Raw genomic sequence first — 25,864 nt, forward strand, 5'->3', positions numbered from 1 at the left:
GATTCAGTCATATAGAGTCCAAACAAGCAAATTAATAATATAACCTTTCAAAGTAAGCATCCATCAGCAAAATAATTATGTTATTATTTCAACTAACACATTTTTAATTCAGGGTAAAATTTCTGCTAATTTTTGATCTTCAAAAAAATTTGCAGTTTCAGATTATACTCTCTTTACAGATGCTTTTCTTCTTCTTCTTTTTTTTTTTTTTTTACACCCTTCATGATGTTTTTTCATTTAATCATAACAGGATTGGATGAGCTGCAGTTTCATATTTCTTTGTCAGTCACAAGGAAGAAAGCAGTACAGGTTTAAACATACTGTCTTCACTGCAGCAGATTACTTTCACTTTAACGTCAGAGAGATGATCGTCTCTGCTTCAGCTGAACATGGAGCTGCTTTTGTTCATGTTTGTGACTGTAATTCCAGTTATATCTGACGGTATGTACATTGTTTTTCTCTTTATTCTAAAGGCAAGACATGACACTTCGTTAATTATGTTCCCTCAACATTTCAGCAAACTTACAACATCAGTTAAGGTTTTGGACACATTTGAATTGAATATATTTTGGTCATGATCTTAAAAATCCTTTTCTGTGGAGGCTTCTGCTTAAATGCTTGAAATGAGTTTGTTCTTACATATGGACTACGTTACAAAATGTTTAATTAAAATGTAATTATTTGTACCTAATAGTGAAGAACAAGATCATGTCTCCTCCTTCAGTAGTGTGTAAAATCAATGATGTGTTTTAGTTAGTAGATATTAAGAGCACCTTTAGATGAATCTCTCCTGCTTTACTCGTGTATGTTCAGCATGATTTTGCTTGATGACTTAAGCTAAACGGTAAAGTATCACAGGTCTGGATGCACCAGAATTATCTCTTTTTTTATTAAGTTTGATTTTGAAGAGTCAAAGATGATTATATTTGTGCTCATCATTCTGAAATTATTCAATAGTTTGTACTTTAATTATTTTTTCTCTTTAATCTAATGTTTGTGAAAAAAGGGCACACAATTAACAAAATGAACAAATATGTATTTCTTTTTGCAACTAAACTTTTAATTAAGAATATTTCTGTGGATGAGCAGAGAGTAAAGGAAATGCAGTGTTTAAATGCTTCCCATGATGCACCTCTTGAAGCTCAAGGTCCAGAGAGAGCAGAGCTAGAGATGTTTAGATTTGATTATCATTGGTTTGGTAACATTCGTGTCAGCTACTGTCATGTTGAGGTGTGTCTGTCTGTGTTGTACTTTGACATTTTAATCAGGTCATATTTCCTGGTTACCTGATTAGACCCAGCTTTTACAACCTGTTTTTATTTTCTATTACAATAAAAGTGAATGAATTTCTGTCAATGATTCATAAACACTGTTTGCTTGTGAAGTGCAAAAGAAACAAACAGAACTGAATTTGACAAATACCCACAGGGATTTGTACATTTGATTTAAACCCCTCTGCTGGGGAGGTTAAGAACAAATTAATGTGCACATGCACATATTGGGAATCTTGTGTGTATAAATATAAATAATCCACACAGTTATAATAGTGAATTAAACCCATTTGAGATAAAAGATGACAGCAGTGTAATCAAGACCAGTGTCAGATCTCCAATAAAGGGCTCATACCTTAGGCACAAACAGAATAATTGTTATTATTATAAATTATATGCATTGATATTTGTTCAAGTTTATTTGTATAGCGCTTTTTACAATACAAAAAAAAATTGTTACAAAGGAACTTTACAGAAAATTATGTTTTACAATATTTAGTAGTAGCTTCTAATTGGTGCCTGTCAGCTTGTGCGCGTATGACAGGGTTTTTAGAAAAAAATAATACAAGACGTAGTCAGCCAGACGATGAACATTATTAATATTATTAATAATGAATAATTATCATATGATGCAGTCACACTTGTAGCAATAATTGTTAGTTCTGTTTGTTGATTCAGGGTTAGCATCATCTGGGGTCCTCTGAGGGTCAGCATCATCTCTTCTCAGGTGTTCTGGATCCAGACTGGAGCTTGTGTAAATCCTAGTTACCACGGGATGAAGATCCAGGAGAAACAGAGAAACAAACAGAGACATCATTAGTATAGCTGCTGAACCAACAAACTAAAATTAGTTTAACCCAAGCGAATGAATAATAGTGCACTTTGATCAGATGCAACTACACTCACAATTTAAGAGATACATTATTCGAATGCTTGGTGAAAGAGATGTGTTTTTAATCTAGATTTAAACAGAGAGAGTGTGTCTGAACCCCGAACATTATCAGGAAGGCTATTCCAGAGTTTTGGGAGCCAAATGTGAGAAAGCTCTACCTCCTTTAGTGGACTTTGCTATCCTAGGAACGACCAAAAGTCCAGCGTTTTGTGACCTTAGGGTGCGTGATGGGTTGTAGCGTGGTAGAAGGCTAGTTAGGTACTCAGGAGCTAAACCATTTAGGGCCTTATAGGTAAGTAATGATAATTTGTAACTGATACGGAACTTAATAGGTATCCAGTGCAGAGACTGTAAAATTGGGGTAATATGATCATATTTTCTTGACCTGGTAAGGACTCTAGCTGCTGTATTTTGGACGACCTGTAGCTTGTTTATTGAAGAAGCAGGACAACCACCTAGAAGTGCATTACAATAGTCCAGTCTAGAGGTCATGAATGCATGAACTAGCTTTTCTGCATCAGAAACAGATAACATGTTTCGTAGCTTGGCAATGTTTCTAAGATGGAAGAATGCAGTTTTTGTAACATTGGAAATATGATTTTCAAAAGACAAGTTGCTGTCTAATATAACACCCAGATTTTTGACTGTAGAGGAAGTAACAGTACATCCGTCTAGTTGCAGATTGTAATCTACAAGATTCTGTGTAGTGTTTTTTGGTCCAATAATAAATATCTGTTAGCTTAGATAATTGGGAAGTTTCATCTGATCTCGTTGAGATATATAGCTGAGTATCATCAGCATAACAGTGGAAGCTATTTCCGTATTTGTATGATATAAAATAGAAAATCATCTGTGTTTTTCCTATATATCTCCTCTGCCTGTCCGCATGTCTAAACTTCAGCTCTGGGTCAAGTGTGTTTCTGCAGGTAATGGACTGGAAATTCTTTACAATCAGTCACGAAAGCTGCCTGTTCCACTTAAAGATGGGCCGTAAACTTTAACACTATTGGCTTACAGATTAAACTCAAATCCAGCACAGACAATATCTATGTATCTTTTAGTGCTAATACTATAAGACCAATTCCCTTCTCTCACTGTAAAAATGGCGATATTGTTATTAAACATAATAAAGCTGAAAGTATCTTTGGATGGGTTACTAATGTCATCACCACTGTGGGTTTGTTTTGGTTTTATAGTGCATCAATAATCAAAATCATAAAATCTAAGAGTAGATACATAGATATTTTGTTCATAATATTTTATAATTATTCAGCTTTAGACTCTGAATGAGACCAGTCAATATATAACCATCAACACCTGATCCTAATTTCTCCTGGCGTTACTTGCTATAACAAAAGTGTCTTTTATAAATTATCAACATCTAATCCCTTGTTAACCCTCAATAAGAACTATAGTGTAAATGCATTCACTCTGCACTGTCCAGTGCATTACGCAACTTTGCCACACACATTTTGATAACTGGACAACTCAATAAAATGTGAGTGCAGACTCTCCATTGCCCTGTATCTGCTCTCTCATTAGCTGTAGGTCTATTATGACTCGTCCCCCTGAACGTTTATTGGCTGTAGGTCTATGACTCCTCTCAGTGAACTTTCTCTTGCCCTGTATCTCTCATCTGTAGGTAATTTCCGATGTTATTTCCAGTCAAAACACATTTCACACTCCAGGACTCTGCTTCACTGACAGGAATATTAAGAAATTAAATGTTTCTCCAAGCATTAATTTTTAGAACAATATAATGGTAGTACGGCAATTAAATTTGGTAAAGATGTGAATACTCCGAGACAAGCGATAATAACTTGTACTCTGTTGTTCATTTGTACTACAAGAAGGCTGTTAATTTTTCAGTAAATTTCCAGAAACTTTCAGTAATATTTCAGCAATTTACTGGAAATGTTCACCTTTTTGAAACCCTATTTATGGTTGGTCTGTATTAGTCTCGGCTCCAATTGGTTGGCTGACTAGAAAGTGGCAACGCTGCTGAGTGGAGCGTTTTACTCAGTTGAACGTTCAACTGGCACCAAGAAAAAACGCCTGAACACTCGGTACATTCAGGAAAAACATTTTGGTGGACTTGCGGTGTCGTCCGATTTCCGTATGATTTCAGGCATTTGTTGACAATTTAAAACTGTTGGTGACAGACAATCAGGGTTAAAATCATGCAGTGTGAACCAAAAGAACATTATTCACTCTCTTGCTCTCTCTCTCTCTCTCAATTTCAAGTTTCTTTATTGGCATAACTTTTGTGTTACTAGCTGTGTACAAATACAGAATATGATTACACCATTAAAGTAAAAAAGGAGACACAAAAGAAAAAAAAGAGTAATATATGAGAGAAAATAAATGAATAATTACAATGAAATAAAAATAACAACAGCATAATAATTACAATTATATACAATGAAGGATGTCAAATAAAGCAAATTAATTAACCATTTCGTATGGTGTATATTTTGCAGTTAGCTTGAGCTAGTCATCCAGAGAAAAAAATAAATTATACTGTACAATACTTCATATTGTGGAAAGAATATTTGTTTTGTAGTTGTGTATTTGGGGCAGACAAGAAGAAAGTGTCTCATCCTCTATTTGATTCAGGTCACAGTGTTAGCACAGTCGCTGCTCTCTCTGTATCCAGGGTTTTTTTATGTCTTCCTTTTTTCTATTTCTAAGTCATGGTTACTGAGTCAATATTTTGAAAGGATTTGTCTTTCTTTTAATTCTTTGATAATTAATTTGCCTGTTACATTTAATGCCGAATAACACTTGAGTTTGGTTTGGATGTCAAATTTGTCATAATTATACTTCAGATTGTTGGGGTTGTGATTGGAGTCAGACTCAGTTTGAGTTTCCTTCATCAGTTGAAGCATGATTGTATTTAGAGGATGATAAACTGTGTTGGCGTGGGGATTCATTGGCAAAAAGGGCTTTATATTGAACAGATTGAGTGTCAGATTGAGCCAGGTGCCAGAACTGCTCTTTTTTGTATTTCCATGTGTAAGCAGAATAAGCCCAGCTCAGCTCTGCAGGCATTGCTAGAAGTGACTCCGTTTACCCTTAGAATGTTTTTTTGCAAATCCAATTGTGTTCTTTCTATTAAACTTTTGTCCCAATTTTTACCTTTATTACTGGTTTCCAAATTTCACTCCCGTACAGTAGGATTGGTTTAATGATTCCGGGATATAATTTGATTCATGTATTAATTGATAGTTTTAATGGGCCAAACCGTGATTTGATGGCATAAAATGCCCTCCGGGCCTCTCATTTAGGGCCTTCACAGCCAGACTGAAGCCCCCTGAGATTTCGATGCCCAGGTAATTGTAGCAGCTGCTGTGCTCCAGGGCTTCTTCTCCATAAATTAAACTGGTATCTGTTTCCCTCAGACCTGGCCTTCTTCTGAAACACCATGACTCTGGTTTTGTCCAGGTTTACTGTCAGTGTCCACTCCTCACAGTACTGTTTCAGCAGGGCCAGGCAGGCTGTCTGTCTCTCTCTCTCTCTCTCTCTCTCTCTCTCTCTCTCTCTCTCTCTCTCTCTCTCTTCCTCTTCCTCTTCCGGTGCACGCTGGGGGCATTTGAGGTGTGTGTGAGGGTTTCATGAGGAGTACAGGAGTTTTTTCGTTTTTTTTTTTTTTTTTTTTCGTATTTCTATTTTCTACTGCACATAGATGATTAGAAGAAGGAATACTTTTTGAACAAAGAAGCAAAGACAAATTTTAGCGGCACTGAGATGGCGTCTCACCCCGCGGCCGCGGACGTGCTGGTGTCACCTGTGTCGCTCCGTCATGGCATCAGGTGTGTGCCTGCTCAAGGCGTGACGGTGGAGGATGTGTTACTGGTGGTTGGAGAAATGATCGGATACGAAAACATTTCTTCGGCGTCGAGGATGAACAAGGCGGTAGTGGTGTTTGTAAAGAAGGAGGGACTAGCAAATCGGCTGATAAGTGAAGGAATTGTGGTAGGTGGAGATTTCCTTACCATTTCACCGCTGGTAACGCCAACGACCCGTATCACCGTGTCTAACGTTCCCCCTTTCATTCATATTGATGAAATTGAAAGAGCGTTAGCGAGATATGGAAAGTTTGCGAGTGGGATTAGAACTCTTCCACTGAGATGCAGAAACGAAGCTTTGAAGCACGTTATGTCTTTCAGGAGGCAAGTGTTTATGTTTTTGAATCAGCCGGAGTTGAATGTGTCGTTTAGAGTTGGCCACGAGAGAAAAACGTATATGGTTTACGCTAACACTGGCAGCATGAGATGCTTTGATATAAATCATAAACGGATTGCGTGCCCTCATAAGGCCCAGGATAGACAGGAAGAGACATCTGAACATAGTGCTGCTGCTGAAGATGTTCAGGAACAAAATGAGCATGTTCAGAGTAATACTGAGGAAACAAGTCATGAGAAAGTATTAGCTCCGGTTATAGAGGAAAGGAACGTGTTGTTAATGCTGATTTGATTGACAGTAATGATCAGAACGATGATATTGAGGAAAAGGAGATTTCTATTGGACAAAATGATGTATCTAAAATCGAGGAAAGCAGTGTGATGACTGATGATGTCACCAAAGGAAAAATAAAATAAATGTTGAAATGGTTCAAACTGATGATTCTGAAGTATTTAACAGTGTTGGAGTGTGTACTGGTTCTGAAATGGGAGATGATGATAATGTCTCTGAAATTCAAGATATTGGTTCACAAATCATGGAGGACACATATACACTGCAAGAAATAAATGACTTTCTAGATGCAACTTTTGGAAAGACTGTGGAAGTCAAAGATTTCTTCCCAGACATAAAGAAATTTATAGTTTCTGTGAATTGTTACAAAGAAACTTTAGTCATGAGGTTCTTAGCAAGCAGAAAAGATTCCGGTTAACGAAGTTAAGAAAGAGTAAGGCGAACACTTCACAAAATGATTAAAACACACAAGGTGTCAGCTTTTCTTTGTCCTTTCACTCTTTTTCTGTCCTGTTTATTTTGTTTTCCCTTTTTATGAAGTTTTTGAGAGCAGGGTCCTTAAATATAAATGGGGGTAGGGATGGAAACAATTTGGCAATGGTGTCAGAATTATTTAAAATTAAGAAGGTGGATATTGTTTTTTTACAAGAGACACATTCTACTACAGAAAATGAGTTGGAATGGGATAGATGGTGGGAAGGAAAGTGTGTGCTAAGCCATGGGACAAATTTGAGTTCTGGTGTAGCCATATTATTCTCAAAAAATATTAATGTAAATATTTTAGTTGTAGAAGAAGTTGTAAAGGGAAGAGTTTTATTAGTGCATATAGAATATAAAGGAACTGTGTTTGTGCTTGTGAATGTATATGCACCAAATATTGGGCTTGAGTGTGTGGAGGTTTTTATGAAACTAAAAAATGCTATTCAAAAAATTGGAGATCAGGTGTGTGTTATCATTGGAGGGGACTGGAACTGTACTGTTATTTTATAATTGATAGGAATGGGGAGGAACCTCATAATGAGTCAAGTGTGGTATTATTAAAAATAATAAAAGAGCTTAATTTGACTGATATTTGGAGGAAAATAAATTTAGGGATTAGACAGTATACTTGGGTTAAAGCATCTGATAATAGGGTTAGTGGGGCAAGACTAGACAGATTTTATATTGATAAAGCATGGAATAATAAGGTGATGAATGCTGTTATTTTACCTGTTGGGTTTTCAGATCACCACTTGGTTTTATTTGATTTAAATATGAAAACAATTACAAAGCCAAATTATTTTTTGGCATCTTAATGTTAAATTATTACAAGATGTGTCAGTGGTGGGATGTAGGAAAAGTAAATATAAGAATATTTTGTCAAAATTACAGTTCATATAATACATCAAGGGTGAAGTTTGCAGTAGAAAGCTTGGAGAAAAATATTCAAAGAATGGAAAGTACTATTTTTAATAATAATGGAACTGGGCAGAGTGAGCTGTTGAACAAGAAAAAGAAAGAACTTGGCTCGTTATTACAGGAGCAAGTGAAAGGAGCAATTGTAAGGGCGAGAATCTGTTCTATTAAAGACATGGACGCTCCTACATCATTCTTTTTCAACCTTGAAAAGAAAAGCTCACAACAAAAGCAAATATATCATCTTCAACGACTTGATTGGACTGTAACGTCAGACCCGGTGGAAATAAAGAAGCTGGCAGCTAACTTTTATAAAAACTTGTATGACGCTGAGAACTGTGACGTTGAGAGTGTTTCTGAGTTGCTGAGTGATTTACCTCAGGTGGAAGAAGAGGGGAGAAAATCACTAGACAGTCAAATAACTTTTCAGGAGATTACAGAAGCAATGAAACAGCTATCAAGAGGACGTTCTCCGGGTATTGATGGACTGACAGTTGAGTTTTACCAAGCTTTTTGGAATATATTAGGACAAGATCTGTATGAAGTTCTCATTCAAAGCATCAAAAGTGGAACCCTTCCTATAAGCTGCCAAAGAGCTGTATTGTCTTTGCTTCCAAAAAAAGGAAATCTAGGTCTTCTAAAGAATTGGAGACCAGTTTCTCTAGTATGTTTGGACTACAAAATACTGTCAAAGTGTTTAGCAAATAGGTTAAGAAGATACACATGGTCAACCCGATCGAATGCTTTCTCTTGGTCTAATCAAAGAATACCCAGGTTTAAATTATTAAAATTGGTTAAAATCAATTACATCCCTTAATAAAAAGAGATTGTCCATGACTGACCTTTTGGGAATGCAATACGTCTGATCATTTTGAACCAATAAATCTAAATAACACTTTAAGGTTTTGAAACAATTTGGATTTGGAGATAATTTTATATCTTATATTAAGTTGTTGTATTCAAATGTCTTTGTGATGGTTAAAGCAGGTGGAGGATTAAGTGCACCGATACCGGTCTCAAGGGGTATTAGGCAGGGTTGCCCACTCTCTGGACAACTGTATAGTTTGGCTATTAAACCATTGTTGTGTAGGATAAGGAGAGATCTGAATGGAATTTTACTTCCTGGCATAAATAGTAATAGTAGGGTGTGATTATCTGCCTATGCGGATGATATCACAGTTTTTATCACAAGTCAAAATGACATTGACATTTTAACGGGAATTATTAGAAAATATGAGAAGGCATCTTCAGCAAAATTGAACTGGAAAATGAAGATGAAGATGTGGGGTCATTTCTATCTTTTAAAACCCCGCAGCTAGAATATTTTGAGTCTGCATCCAAAAAAGCAATATATTACTCCACAGTCAAAGTTTTATACCAGAACTCTCTTAAAGGACAGAAAGCCTCCAGGTGGCCAGGTTTGTTGAAGCCAGACTTCCTTGTGAGGGACAGGTGGAGAGCCCTGTATGAGCCTCCCACAGAGAAGCGCACTGCTGATCTGCAGTGGAGGCTTATTCACGGGGCGATAGCTACAGACAGACACGTGGCACACCTGAATCCGGCAGTGGGTGGGGAGTGTAGATTTTGTGGAATGGTAGAAGATTTGGAACATTTGTTTTTAAGAAGTAATAGGTTGAAAGGTCTTTTTAATCTTCTTGATAGATGGTTTCAAGCATTTGATGAGAAATTGTTAGATGAAGTGTTTATTGGGAGTGTGATGTACAGATTCTTAATCAGAAGGAAAGCATGTTTGTTAAATTACTTGATTGGCACTGCGAAATTAGCAATTTGGAAGACGAGAAAGAATCAAGGGCTAAATCGTCTTAGTACTGATGCTGAATTAATGTTCAAGAACCTTGTAGCTGGAAGGTTGAACATAGAGTTTGTATATTACAATCTTATAAAAAATGAGGGCTGTTTTGATGATATTTGGTGTCTTAAAAATGTTTTGTGTGAAATTCATGAGGGCCAGTTGGTTCTGAATTTTTTATTTTTTTATTTGATCAACGAGTATTTGATGTTGTGAATAATGACTGTATTATGTAAATAATAAAGTCTTGTTAAACTGGTGTAATCCTCCACCTGCTTTAACCATCACAAAAGCATTTGAATACAACAACTTAATATAAGATATAAAATTATCTCCAAATTCAAATTGTTTTAAAACCTTAAAGTGTTATTTAGATTTATTGGTTCAAAGTCGTGGCCTAATGGTTAGAGGGTTGGACTCCCAATCAAAAGGTTGTGAGTTCTAGTCTCGGGCCGGACGGAATTGTGGGTGGTTAGTGCATGAACAGCTCTCTCTCCACCTTCAATACCACGACTTAGGTGTCCTTGAGCAAGGCATCGAACCCCCAACTGCTCCCCGGGCGCCGCAGCATAAATGGCTGCCCACTGCTCCGGGTGTGTGCTCACAGTGTGTGTGTGTGTGTGTGTGTGTGTGTGTGTGTGTGTGTGTTCACTGCTCTGTGTGTGTGCATTTCGAATGGGTTAAATGCAGAGCACAAATTCTGAGTATGGTTCACCATACTTGGCTGAATGTCACTTTCACATTTCACATTTCACATTCACATTAAACCTCTCTCTCTCTCTCTCACACACACACAAATTAGTTGGGAGTCTAGAGATTTTTATGTTAGTGGACCTTGGTGAAATTGAGTTGACATCAGTGCTTACTTTCAAACTAAAAAGTACATCATTTTATAATAGGCTACATTAGATAAAATAAGGAAGCAAATTTTGACAGCTAATAATGTTATTATCAATTTTTCTATCTGCATTTCATTTTTCTCTTTCCCTTTGGGGAAAACATTGTTTTCAGGGTTGACTGTACTTGGCCCCTCTGGTCCTCTGGTTGCTCCTCTGGGATCCTCAGTGGTTTTGCCCTGTTCTGTTGATGAACTTTTATCAGTGAAGGATCTGGAAGTGGAATGGAGAAGAACAGACTCTGAGACTTTAGTTCATCTGTATCAGGACGGTGAGAGTCGAACAGAATCCCAGCAGCAGGATTATCAGGATAGAGCTCATTTCTTCACTGATCAGATTCAACATGGAAACTTCTCCCTCCGTCTGGACAATCTGAGAGCTGAAGATGAGGGACAGTATAAATGTAAAGTTTACATTCAGCAAGAGTCTGGTGAGACTGTGGTTCAAATAAAAGTTAATGCTGGTGAGTATTGAAAACATGAGCTCCTTCCTTCAGTTGCATTGTGATTTTACAGAAACTAATAACAGAATGTATTTTTACACTGTTTGTTCTCTCAGAGCGTTTGAGAGTATCAGGATCGAGTCGCTCCATATCTGCATCTGTGGGTGAAGACGTCACTCTGAGCTGCTCTGTAGACTCTCACATCCCACCTGGAGACTTTGAAGAGGTTACATGGACGAAAACAGATGAAGATATTCAGGTTCTGCTCTACCAAGACAATGAGGGACATTCATCAAATGAGCGATACAGAGACAGAGTTGAGCTCTTCCCTGCTGAAATCCCCAAAGGAAACTTCTCTCTCAGACTGAAGAGCGTCAGAACTGAGGATAAAGGAGTTTACATGTGTAAGGTGTTTGCTGGGGGACTTTCAGCCAATGCAACTGTAGTACTGGAGAGACTGGGTGAGTAACAGATGTGCCATACTTTTTAAAGTGGGACATTTATTGGCTGCAGGGTCATGCCGTGTCAAATCAACTAAATTTGACAGAAAGATGGCAGCATCATTATCTTATTTTTACACAGAGATGTAGGGCCTTATGATTTCTGAGATGCGGAAAACGTGTACGGAATCATGGAATCCAGTCATCAAAACGGAATCCACAGAATGTGTAAATCTTTTAATGAATTAAATCAAAAGTATGTCATGACATTTTAATTAAATCGCGATATGGATTAGTATCTGTAAATATTACGCTGAAAAAGTCGATTTTAGGGATGTGACGATTACCGGTTTGACGATAAATCATGATAAAATTCGCCACGGCTAGTATTACCATTACACATTTTTATTATCATTAAAACCGTATTAGATTACCATGATTTGAACAACTGGCGATAAATAAATACTGTCCAGCATAAAGCGGTGTTTTCAATAACAGTCTCAGGTGCGCACAGCAGAGTAGTTTCGTTTCTCCATGTAACAGCTTACCTAAAGCAGCGGTTCAATTTCAGTCCTAGCCCCCCTGCTCTGCACATTTAGAATGTTTCTCTCATGGCTCCAGACATTTGTTCTATTCAAACGTAAGTGCCCTGTGAAGTGGACATCATAGGATATTCCTCCATGATTGTTTGAAGTGAACGTATTGTAGGCTATATGTTCCATTCAAAGTGCACTGAAGTGTTTGAGACCGAGTATATAAGCGTAAGACGTGATTTTGTCTAGAGCTATGAGCGGATTTTCTGTTTTCACTTGACGCTCCGCTACCGCCCCGTCATGAGCACAAATAATGCCAACTCACGCATTAAACATAATAAGGGATTGCATGAGGTTTAAGCATATTGTAAGATGTACAGTTTGTTAATCTCCGCTCGAAACTAATTTGCTGCTACATTGCTGCACATGGATGGAGCACACATTCTTGCACATAATGTAGCCTACAGATTACGTGCATACATTCAGGAATGAAGAAAAACTGAAAAGTTACAGCATATTCTCTCTGGAACTTTCTTTAATCAATTTAATCAATTAGTCAATTAATCATTTAATATGGACTTGTTAAATTATGTTGTTAGTTAAATTATGTTGTAAACCTTTGAAAACAGAGAACAAATTTTACCATTTCAATTAAACATTTCAATTAAATATTTAATGAATTTTAATTGTTTAAACATTTAATTAAAGATGTCATGTATCCTATGAAGAATTACTCATTTAAGCCTTTACATGGAATAAAGAACCCATTTAACAAGTCAATGCTGCAATTTGCTACTAAACCAATCTACACATCAATTAAACATATCTTTAACACGTTATACAGCATTCCAAACACCATGAAAGTAAATAAAACATTTCTCTGACCATTGGTGTCTTTGGACTGAACCTACAAGTGAACTTGGAGTGTCTTCTCAGTGAAGTTTGCTCCAGGTTTTTAACAAGTGCTCCAAATCAGTAAAAATGACAGAACAGGTGACAAGCAGCCACATTGCTGCTGCTGGTGCACTCTGGGAAGTGTAGTTCTTGGACTCATTCCTGCGATTCAGCTCAACAGGCAATGAGAGTTGTCTTCCGAGGTGAAGAGGTCGACCTCTGCCTTCCTAAAGACTGGCCAAATTCGCTGTACCGTCTGAGGATGCAGCGCCCAATCGCCCCGGGGCTACCTTGCCTCTTGCCTTGTTCATCTTGTCCGGCACATGAACCCTTAGCATGAGGAGTTCTTTCTGTGCCCAAAGGAGGCGGGGAAGTACCAATCTGTATAAGGCGTGAGACCTGAGACCGCATTCGGGATGCAATGTCTTCTTAGCCTTCCGAAAAACGGTTGGTGAACCCGTGAACAGCGGAGCCGAATAGCCCTTTCGGCGAGACTGGCGAGTCGAGGAAGGCCATTTTCACAGCGTCACTGATGGTCTGGTCTTGCTGATCGCTTACGCTATGGCCTTTGTAGCGCACAGAGCGAGATCTGTTGCTGTGCGCAACTCCTTAAAGGCCTCCTGGCTCTTGGCCAGGCTCCTCCATACTACGGAGGAGTTTGGCTCGAAACACTTGAAGGATCGCAGGGAGGGTGGGGCACGCAGGTGCTGAGCAGAGGTGACACTGCCCGGGTCCGCTGGAAAAGATGGGAGGACCTGGCGGGGAGGATCACCTTGATGGAACAAGGTGACCCGCGAGCGTAAACAGGAAAGGCTCATGTTCTCGCAAAAAGAGCACGAGCCATCAGTGAGAGCAGCCTCTGCGTGCGTGCGGCATCTTCAATATGCAGCTTCATTCATTTCAACCACACTCGCAGCGCTATGTTTGAAGCAACATGCCTTGAAACTTGCTCTAGGAAATTTGCTCCCTTACCTGGATGCCTGCAGTGATGCTTACATCGCTACTTTCAGCTTCTTCCATGGCAGTGAGCAGAGCTGGAGCTTCTTCTATGGCTTCTTTCTTGCAGAAGAGTCAGCGAAGAGATGATCCTCATCGCTGAAGGAGAATAATCTGATGAATGGTGCTGCAGACCAATTTATATAGGGGTCGGCCCCACCCAGCCCATTTTGGCGGGCTGAAGCGCCATTCGAAAAAAAAAGTTCCCCATACATAACGAGATTGAACGTTCAAAAAGGAAACATTTTTGGGTTGTTTTATGCATTCAAGTAATTATACTTGCTAAAAACACATAATTCAGCAACAATAAAAAAAGAAATATGGTAAAAAAAAAAAAAAAAAAAAAAAACATTTCATAAGGCCCTAAACATGTCATTTTTGTTAAACTTTTAATAAATTGATGTGAAAGTGTATATGTTTCATGATTAATTTAGATATGCTTTTTGATTAATAACAACATTTAATTTAACTTAAAAGTAGTTGCGAAATGTTAACAGAAACCAGAAATATTAAAACTTAATTTTGGAGAAAAACAATAATAAAAAAACTAAGAAAAAAACAAAAAACAAACTGATTTTATAGGGCCCTAACTATGTAAATGACATATACAGTGCAAAAAGATCCAAGCCAACAATTTCAATATATGAGAAGCATCTCTTCAGGAGTGGGTAAAGTGAATAATAATAATAATAATAATAATAATAATAATACCTGAAAGAAGTCAATCCAGCTTACCTCAAAGGATAAAACTATGTAAATAAAGATTTATGATGTTTAATTAATTAATTCAATTTATTTAATTTATAAAAATACAAATAAACAACATAATTATTACCTACTTCCTAGCAGAAATGAGAACAAAAGAAAATGGCACCCATATTAAGCTCAAAACACATCGATCTGGTACTGGCAACACACTCATGAGCTTGGGAGAAGGAACATCTCCCTGACTCACTCTTGATCTTCTTTAATACTGGTTCCTATTTACATAGACAAGGAGCACCTGGAAGGTCCAATCACCTAGATTAGGACAGGGAAGATCACAGAAAACATACAACTAAAACTATAACTCCCAGAAGGCTGTCGATTCCACTGGCAATATTTCATGAAAGAGACAGGCCATGATAAAAAAAAAAAAGAAAAAAAAAAGATGAAGCACGAATGCATATGTCCTGGTGCGTAACACTACTCACTGCACTTGTGCACTTGGATAGGTTTAAATGCAGAGCACAAATTCAAAGTATGGGGCATCACACTTGGCCACATCCTTTCCTTTTTAAACTCTTCTTTTGGTATCTTTATTTTTATGTAGTATGGAAAAGTGCTGTTCTTTCACTCCTCCACCTACATTTGCTGCTGTTACTGAGAACTGAACCTATGGCCTATAATCATTAGGCTAGGTCTGCTCCTTTAGAGAGAAACAGCTGAAGAGCTGTTTTCATAACTCCATGAAAAACAGAGATAAATCTTTAACAATAATTACTGATCCAGAATATCAGGATATTTTATTATTGATTAGACATTCAGAGCAGTGACCTTATTACCTGAAGCAAAATGTGAAGAAACAGCAAGGTTATTCTTCAGGTTTATTAAATAGATTAACTTTTGATAAAACACCACAAACATCAGTAGAAATGTTTATTTGAAGGATATATATATATACTGGGAACAGTGTTATACACAATACTGTTCATCTTTGTTCAGTAACTGTCTGTTGTTTTTCAGGTTTCTCTGCTTCACACATAATGATCCTGATTTTCTGTATTTCTGCGTCTGGATCTGCACTTCTGCTCTTCTACCTGATCTACTGCAAATCTCCTACTAAAGGTATGTGTATAACAAGGAAAATATTATTATCAAATGTAATTCACTGGGTTTCAACTGTAAGAGCAGGGTGTCAAGCACACCTTATCAAACTAATCAAGTTCTTCAGGCTTATTTGAAAACTACATGGTACGTGTGCTGGAGCAGGGTTGGAACAAAACTCAGCAGGGCTCTGGTCCTCCAGGAATTGAGTTTAACACCCCTGCGTAAGAGTATGATCCAATGACAATTATTATGTGTAACAGTTATAAACTCTTTTTGTTGTTTTTCACCCTGTTTAGTCTTCTGGGGTCTAATTTATAAACGTTGTGTAAGCACATAATAGGCATAGAAAGTGTGTTTGCAATTTTCCGTGCACATTTCAGGGTTTATAAAAATAAACTTGGCATAATTATGTACACATCTTACGGACATTTTAGATCAGTGTTTCTCAACCCTGGTCCTGAGCCCCCCCAGCACTGCACATTTTGTGTGTTTCCCTAATCAAACACACCTGATTTAACTCATTAGCTCATTAAAAGAAACTAGGTGTGTCAGATAAGGGAGACATACAAAATGTTCAGTTTTGGGGGCGCTCAGGACCAGGGTTGAGAAACATTTTCATTTCGATAAACATATTTACATTAAATATTCCTCAATAATGGAGATAAGCAATGATAATACATAAATTCTTCAGGCAGAAGTCAAACAAATATTATATAAATTTATTAGTCTAGATGGAAATAGGGGTCCACCTGCACCCCCCGGCTTTTTTTATGCCACCTGATTTTTTAAAATCCTTAAAGTGGCTATTTTCATAATCTGCCAGGTGCCAAGCTGAAATAATGTCTTTTTTAACCCTTTGCTGCACCCGACCGGAACTCGAAAAATCTAAAAGTGAAATAGAAAGTGGCATAACATTAGAAGTAAACAGCATACAGAGACAAATGAACACATTTTCCCATACAATTCTGACCCCAGGAATTTAATAGAATGGTTATATTTGACATTTGACAACATATTGACCTTATTTCTGGACAAAAATAGCAAAAAATGGCCAAAGATGTGTAGAGGATCAACAATTTTTTTGTTTTTTTCAAGCGCATAGGGTGATTTTTTTTCCACAACATATTATTTTTTCATCATTCAAGTGTCTATTTTAAGATTAAATTTGGTACCAAGCTGAAATAATGTACAAATGCTTTATTTTTAACCCTTTGCACCCAACCTGAAAAATCTAAATATGATATAAAGTGGCATAACTTTTGATGTAAACAACTCACAGAGACAAATGGACACATTTTTCAATACAATTCTGACCCCAGAAATAGTTATTTCTCATGTTTTATAACATCTTGACCATCGGTGGTCAAAAAGACATTAATTTGACAGCGTTTTTATTATACTTAACAGCCTGAAATAGGGTTTATTTTAACCTTTTACTTCATCTATCCTGAACCTGAAGATATTTAAAATAATTTTACTTTTGAAGTTAACATAACAAAGCAAATTAACTTAAATAAATTTAAAAAATAAATAAATAAATAAAAAACTACAGAAAAAATCCAAAAAGTTGACTGAGCATAAACTGCAAGTTTTAGATTTTTGGGGCTTTGCAGTTGGTGGTCGTCGGTTCATACCTGCAGATCGCCATCTCCCACTGCTCTCGCTTTTGGAAAAATTTCAGTAAGTATTTGAAACTATAATTAAGATATACCTTTGTAGTCATAACTTAAAGTGATTTTTCAACAGTTTTTACTATAATCACAGGCTTTCGGAAATCGAATCTGTATTCTTGACTAGCAGTGTTGGTAGCTTAGTTGGTAGCTACTAGCTAAAGTGTTTTTTTTTTTTTTTTTATCAGGCTTAATATTTCATACATACTTACCAAGGGGAAAATTAAACATTGTAACACAGCTGTAGCTGCTATAAAAGCTGTACAGGGAAAATACACTCACCTAAAGGATTATTAGGAACACGATACTAACACTGTGTTTGACCCCCTATTGCGTTCAGAACTGCCTTAATTATATGTGGCATTGATTCAACTAGGTGCTGAAAGCATTCTTTAGAAATGTTGGCCCATATTGATTGGATAACATCTTGCATTTGATGGAGATTTGTGGGATGCACATCCAGGGCACGAAGCTCCCGTTCTACCACATCCCAAAGATGCTCTATTGGGTTGAGATCTGGTGACTGTGGGGGCTATTTTAGTACAGTGAACTCATTGTCATGTTCAAGAAACCAATTTGAAATGATTCGAGCTTTGAGACATGGTGCATTATCCTGCTGGAAGTAGCCATCGGAGGATGGGTACATGGTGGTCATAAAGGGATGGACATGGTCAGAAACAATGCTCAGGTAGACCGTGGCATTTAAACGATGCCCAATTGGCACTAAGTGGCCTAAAGTGTGCCAAGAAAACATCCCCCACACCATTACACCACCAGCAGCAGCCTGCACAGTGGTAACAAGGTATGATGGATCCATGTTCTCCTTCGGTTTACGCCAAATTCTGACTCTACCATCTGAATGTCTCAACAGAAATCATCAGAGACTCATCAGACCAGGCAACATTTTTCCAAGTCTTCAACTGTCCAATTTTGGTGAGCCCTGCAAATTGTAGACTCTTTTTCCTATTTGTAGTGGAGATGAGTGGTACCCGGTGGGGTCTTCTGCTGTTGTAGCCCATCCGTCTCAAGGTTGTGTGTGTTGTGGCTTCACAAATGCTTTTCTGCATACCTCGGTTGTAACGAGTGGTTATTTCAGTCAAAGTTGCTCTTCTATCAGCTTGAATCAGTCAGCCCATTCTCCTCTGACCTCTAGCATCAACAAGGCATTTTCGCCCACAGGACTGCCACATACTGGATGTTTTTCCCTTTTCACACCATTCTTTGTAAACCCTAGAAATGGTTGTGCGTGTAAATCCCAGTAACTGAGCAGATTGTGAAATACTCAGACCGACCCGTCTGGCACCAACAACCATGCCACGCTCAAAACTGCTTAAATCACCTTTCTTTCCCATTCTGACATTCAGTTTGGAGTTCATGAGATTGTCTTGACCAGGACCACACTCCTAAATGCATTGAAGCAACTGCCATGTGATTGGTTGATTAGATAATTGCATTAATGAGAAATTGAACAGGTGTACCTAATAATCCTTTAGGTGAGTGTAGATTGTTTACAACTGTCAAAGGCTTCTATATCTGGTGAATCATTATCATTGAAAAGGGACTCTCTGCGCCATGTCAAATCACTGTCAGTTCAATCTGAAGGAGCTCCAAGAAGGTGTTCCTTCTTGTTTCCCAATCAGTGCATTTTCTGTGACAAACAAACTCCAAGTTCAAGGGCAAGACTGAAGAGCTTACAAAGTTTCAGAGTTGGAAACACAAGTAACCAGGCTGGAAAGTTATTGAACCTAGGGCACAGGAATTAAAGAAATAGGCTCTTTATCGCAAGGTGCAGGGCAAGGACCTATTTGTAATGGAAGCTAAGTATCATCCATCATGCAGAAACAACTTCAACACAGATTACCAAACCCATGAGCGTGGGAGGGAGAGAGTAGAAAAGAAAGCAGACAACACTGACAGCCTAAAACTAAACTATCTATCAACAGAAAATATAGAAACAAGCATCTTCAGAGTACAAGACGCCATGACTAAACTTACTCTAACTAATCAAACAAAAATATACAAAAAATGCACCTCTCGCTCTTACCTAGTGTGTCTAATATAGTAAGAGAAACTTACATGATGTAAATTTATGTCGCAACATGCTTACCTTACTCACAATCTCTCCAACACAACTTGCACAACTATCATCAGTAACTAACGATTCACAACAGGTGATCAGATGATATCAAACAGGTGCAACGCGCACATCAAAACCAATCGACAAGTGAAAACCCCTGAAACTACTGCAAAAACAGAACCTTAAAACGGCCGCAGGCCATTGGCGGCTCATTCATGAACATCAGCATCCTACGTCAGCAGATTAACTGGCAGATCCTCCAGTGAGCTTCGCATCTGAAACAAACAGAACATACAAACAAACGCACCCATACAATATATACACAAGTATGCTTACATAGCACTGGGTACGTAACAACATCATTGACATCATTTAATAATCGCCCTCATAGAGTCTACAACGTAGCTGGGGTAAGAGGGGCCCTGGTGCAGGTTGTACAGTGAGCCCTGTCTGAAACTGTTTAATATTTACTGTATGTTCATTATATTTATTTATTTGTGCTATTTACACAATGTTTACTTTTTTTGTTTGTTTGTTTGTAGGTGTCCAGAAACTAATTTAAAGTGGCACTGCAGACTGCATGTCTTCACTGTAAAATAAAATACACAGTCAAACCAAAATGTATTTAGAAAACATTTCTCACATTATCACAGTTTATTTGCTATAGTTTAGAAATGTGTAATAAAATATGACAAGAACTCAGAGTTAAACTGTGTCAGAACAAATTCATCTTGATAATGTCAGATAACTTTGATAGAAAGAAGTATAACGATATTTAGACAACTAGCAATACTTTGTTGACCAATTACCAAGCAATGCTTAATTGTGTTCAGTCGGTGGTGTGAAAAGGTTGCATTCGCAATTTAAGAAAAAAAAAAAAAAAAACACATAAGCAAAACATGGTCAGGTCCCTATTTTTTTTTTTTTTTTTTTTTTATCAATTTCAAATTAGGCTACAGTTTGAAGAATTTTTGGGTATAATATTTCAGAGTTCGCTGTATTTTGCTATACTCGCTTACATAAATGAACTAGTATCCTGCACCCACTAGTAGAACAATATAATCAATTATATCTTGTTAAAACTACAAAGTAATTCAGTCAAGAGCAGTGAGTGATTTACTTTCATTTTCATACATTAAAGACACTGACAGCAGAGCTACTAAATTAGGCGCGGTCACTTTAAGAGACAAACGCATCCATTATAAAGATACACATCTGATTTCTTTCTCAAGTCTTTTCTTTCACTTAAGACATAACCACAGACTTTTCGAACACACTTTCCAAGACAGTATTTTGACATAACTAAATTGACTAAAACGCACTTTGTTCATAAAAATTATTTAGTTTTGGTTTTATTTTATATTTATTTGATGCGTTTAAAGAAATATTGAGGAAAACAAACTAAAATATGTCTCAGGTTTGTTTTTTATGTTCACAAATATTGTATAATATGTTCAAAATGAACGGTATATCCAAAGGTACACGGACAGTACAAGTATACATTACTTATTTCCTGAAATTTCTTTCCAAAGCCTTTCCAAATTTTCACCTCCCTCCCACGTTTCCTGTATCCAATTGAACTTCTATATTTATCTTACACCAGACTGGATTACATTTTGCTGCTATACTGCTTGACACTAAGGTGAGGTTAATGACTGACTCAATTCCCGTCTGAACATCCACTCTTGTACTTCTGCCATCATTTAGACATACTAAATTATTCCTGTCTGATAGTTCTTCTGATCTGACCATTGCTAACTCTTCTTTCTCTACCTCACAATGTATTATGCCCATTGAAATCACCACACCAAACAACACTACCATTTATGTAGTTATGTAGGTTTTGGATGGTATTTTCTCACACTATATTTTAGAAAACCAAAATACACCTCTTTTGGGAGCACTATTTCCTCAAACTCGATCAGGACAATCCCATTTTTTCTTTACTCCTCCAACCATTCTTTTAGCACTCATCACCCTATTGTTTTTAGCTTTCATGTGCTCTTCTAGATCCTTTATCCTAACATTTAAAGGAACCCCATGAATCACTCGTTTACTACTACTGCTTCTTTTCCCACTAACTCTCACTACCTTTTGAGATTTTGACTTTACCAAGGTCTGCTCTTTTTTTTCTTTGTCTATTTGCACTTAATTTTTTAAATCAAATTAATAGATTCCGATCTCCTAACACTCTTGCATATTTTACTTCTCCAACCTGTCCTCTTATGATATTTGTCAGTTTGATTGGATCAAACTTCTTAATACTTCCTCCATCTTCAATTTCTAAGTACTATATTCAGTGATTCCTCTCCTAACATTCTCTTTTATCTTCCCTCACTCTCTGATTCTCCTATGCTAGATGTATCTTCTTTCCTTCTTTTCCATTCTTTTTCCTTCATATCCATCATCATTTCAACCCACTCACTTTCCCTTCTCCCATCTTCCTCACTTTCTTCTACACCAGTGGTTCCCAACCTTTTTCAACTCGTGGCCCACACAACCAAACACATATGTTTGCGCGGCCCACTTAAAAAAAATTAACTGACCCCGCTATTGTTGGGTTAATAACTTAGTACTCAGAAGCTAGATTTTAAACTATATTTATTGAATACACTAGGGCTGTGCGATATGGACAAAAAAAAAAAAAAAAAATTGCGATTTTTTTGATCAATTTTGCAATTGTGCTTTTACAGTCAGTCATAAATGCATTCAGGATTCATTTGAAACATATTTCCAAAAGAAAACCAATCAGAGCTTTATCAAAAAGATGTAACATCTCTAGAACAGACATAAGTCAAAATTATCACTATAGTGAAGATGTAAAAAAATTTATAGACTTGTGGCAAAAAAAAAAAAAAAAAAAAAAAAAATCCTGTATGGGACTTTATTTTCTTTTTTGCCATGCATTGTTCATAGAGCTCATTAATTGTAGCGGTGCCTCAGGTGTTTGCAGTGTGTATACAGTATGTGTATGCGGTCAGCAGCGAGAGCGCATAAATATAACGCGAAAGCACATTAAAATAATGCACGAGTGTGAATCTCTCTGTTCGCAGCAGATTTCCTTTGCTCTGTCACAAAACCGGTCGTGCTTGCTCAGATACACGCTGCTTTGCGAGGAGAGAGTGTGCACACTTAAAACGTGTCTCCTCTCACTTAAACTGCATCCTGTTCACTAACAAATTCACTCTATGCTTATGTGTTAGACATGAATTATTTTCGCACGTTTTCGCAAGTTAGGCATATGCGCATGCTCAAATCGTGATTTTAGGACGTTTTCTTTTAATCGCACAGCCCTAGAATGGACTGGAAATGAACAGAAAATAATTGGCGGCCCACCTGCAATACCACTGCGGCCCACTAGGGGGCCACGGACCACAGGTTGAAAACCACTGTTCTACACTAACTCTGTCTACTTCCATTCCTCTCCCTGCCATGTTGTATGATATAGCCAAGAAGCTTGTGAAAAATATCATTCTGGACCGGTACAGGCAGTCGGTTGATATCCAGACAAGTTCTCCACAATACTCATAAATTACTACTGGTTTCCTACAATGTCACAGTCCACAGTTAGATAATATAGTCACCACCAGGGGCGTCGCTAGGCCCCCCTAAACTTATGCCCAGCCCCCCTAAAAAATTATTTGATTAATTAATTAGTGATCGCTTCAGTCCCCTTTAAAATCTCATTTGAGACGGTGGCAAGCTGCATCAAGTTCCGGCTCCTCCCCTTATCTGAGTCTGCATGGATTCAGCGCGTTTTTCAATCCACAGGGGCGCCGAGCAGAGCGAACATCAGAGAGTACAAGGTGTGTGTGTGCGTGCGTGTGCGCGTGCGTGTGTGTGTGTGCGTGTGTGCGTGTGTGCGTGTGTGTGTGCGTGCGTGTGTGCGTGTGTGCGTGTGGTGTGTGTGTTCTCGCATCCAATACCAGTACGTCTTCGCTGCTTTCACTTTCAGCCTTTATCACAGTGTGACAGATGTTTTTTCTTCCAACAAAAAATGAAGCGATTAACACCCATGAAAACATACTTTAGAAAACGATCATGATTTATTTTAATTTACTTTTTGAAATTGAAAACATATTATTGTGTATTTCGGCATTACATTATGCAGCCATGCAAAATAAATTATTAACGACACACATCATTGTCTGAAAGCACTAAATGTCACAGAGAGAGAAACATCATGTGGAGTTATTTTGTTTTCTATTATTAAACATAATTTTGTATTAAGTAATAATTAATCATTAGTGTATCATGATATGTGATTTTTTTTTTTAAGTAATTGATTTATAGAAGTGGCAAATTGATAATGATGTTATTTTTAATAAATATAAATAAATATAGAGCAGATTAAACATATTGCCAATAGACAATTACATTAATACATGTTTTGTCTATATTCTTAATGAATATTAGCTGGTTAGTTAAATGATTTGAAATGAAATAAATGTTCAGGGGCTGACTTGATGTATAACCAACCGTATTGTTGATTATAAAGGCTAAAAAGCTAAAAATTAATAATAATAATAATAATAATAATAATAATAATTTATATTTCATTGTAGATGGATATACAACATTTTTGTTGTTGTGCGGGAGTAGGTCTGCAAATGAGCAACAGTCAGGTGAGAATAGAACAGACAGCCTCACACACACACACACACACACACACACACACACACACACACACACACACACACACACACACACACTTCTTAGCTGTCCATCGTGTTCGATGATAACGCTTGCTCCAGGGATAGGGATGGGGGGTGGGGGTTCAGCAACCTTGCCGCTGGTGCCACTTCTCATGGGCGTAAAGTCCGATCCTTGATCCGCACACTCGACCGCAGATGGAGCAGGGGAAACCAGATACCAGGGGGGTACCAGCCGCCCGTTGGTGTCTCTTAATTCGCCTCATGGATCGTTGGTCTTGGTTGGTTTGGTGTATTTGAGAGACCGCAGCAGCACAGGTGGCCTGCCAGGCTGATCGGTCAAGTGCCAGAGATTCTAGCTTCGTGAGGGGGATGTTTGCCCGCTTAAGGAGGTCCCTGGTATAGTCCTTAAAACGACGCTTTTGCCCTCCAGCGGAACGTTTCGCACCCACTAGTTGACTGTAAAGGACTTGGCGGGGCAGGCGATGTTCAGGCATGCGTATGGTGTGCCCTATCCAACGCAGATGTTTTCTGGCCACAGCAGCTTCCATACAGATTGAGTTGGTGTTGCTGAGGATGACTGTATGGGGGATTCGATCTTTCCAGGACAAGCTGAGGATTTTTTGTAAGCAGCGAATATGGAAGGCCTCTAGGTGGATGATGTGCTGGCGGTATGAGGTCCATGACTCTGCCCCATAAAGAAGAGTGGAGAGACATACTGCATTGTAAACAGCAACCTTGGTACTGACCTTCAGGTTACGATTTTCAAAAACCCTGCTGCGTAGGCGTCCAAAAGATGCACACACACACACACACACACACACACACACACACACACACACACACACACACACAATACCACTGTGTTCCCAAGATTCATTGCAGTCATTGAACCCTTATGTTGTTTTAATATTCTGCCAATTTCCACGTACATTTCATAAGAAAAAGCAGTGGTATCATCAAAGGATAAACATGAATGTCCTAATACTGAATCAGGAAGTCTTTATTGTAAAAAAAATAAAAAAAAATAAAAATATCTACATTCCCAATTCAAAATTTTCCAGTGACTGGTCACATCTAAAAAACTGTATTAGTTTTTTTTTACAGTGTTATATATCTCAGTCAGTACTCCTACTCCCATATATGAAATACAGGGAATACAATGGAATAGTGGATTGCAATAAGGTTAGTAGTATACAACCCTACCCTAATAGTAAAATAATATTTTTTAATCATACCCTTATTGGGGGCTGAGCCCCCCTAAAATCAAAATCTTAGAATCGCCCCTGGTCAGCACTGTGGGATTACACATTTATCCAATGTAATAGTATATTACATTTTGAGGTCAAAAAGGCTGACATTCTAAGAAGATCAAGTCAAGCAGCCTGTCTGAGACAGTAACCTTTTATCTTCATGCACTTCCTGACTATGGGGCAGGGTCCCAAGAAAAAGGTGAATGCTGAGCTCAAGGCACAGCTGTGCCTTTGTCTCTATGATGCTGTGAAGATATGGGCGATACTGTCAGGCTGATTGAATGAGCACCTATGCATTTGAATGACACTGTTATGCTGAAGAGATCTGGGCTGGGGAAATTCCGGTAACAGGGTGATT

The 25,864-nt window shown here is 37.8% G+C and overlaps 1 protein-coding gene across 1 annotated transcript in view; it reads left to right on the forward strand.

Moving 5' to 3' along the window:
* The first annotated feature begins 368 nt into the window (after window positions 1–368).
* The window catches only part of LOC113072240 (butyrophilin-like protein 2), a 30,766-nt gene continuing 5,270 nt past the window's right edge, over window positions 369–25,864 (forward strand). Inside the window, exons 1-4 of the mRNA XM_026245303.1 lie at window positions 369–441; window positions 10,856–11,203; window positions 11,299–11,643; window positions 15,771–15,872. Of these exons, the coding sequence (XP_026101088.1) occupies window positions 390–441; window positions 10,856–11,203; window positions 11,299–11,643; window positions 15,771–15,872 (847 nt within the window). The 5' untranslated portion in view covers window positions 369–389. The remainder of the gene's footprint in view (window positions 442–10,855; window positions 11,204–11,298; window positions 11,644–15,770; window positions 15,873–25,864) is intronic.

Source organism: Carassius auratus, unplaced genomic scaffold (genome assembly GCF_003368295.1).
Source record: "Carassius auratus strain Wakin unplaced genomic scaffold, ASM336829v1 scaf_tig00008648, whole genome shotgun sequence".
NCBI classification, from domain to species: domain Eukaryota; kingdom Metazoa; phylum Chordata; class Actinopteri; order Cypriniformes; family Cyprinidae; genus Carassius; species Carassius auratus.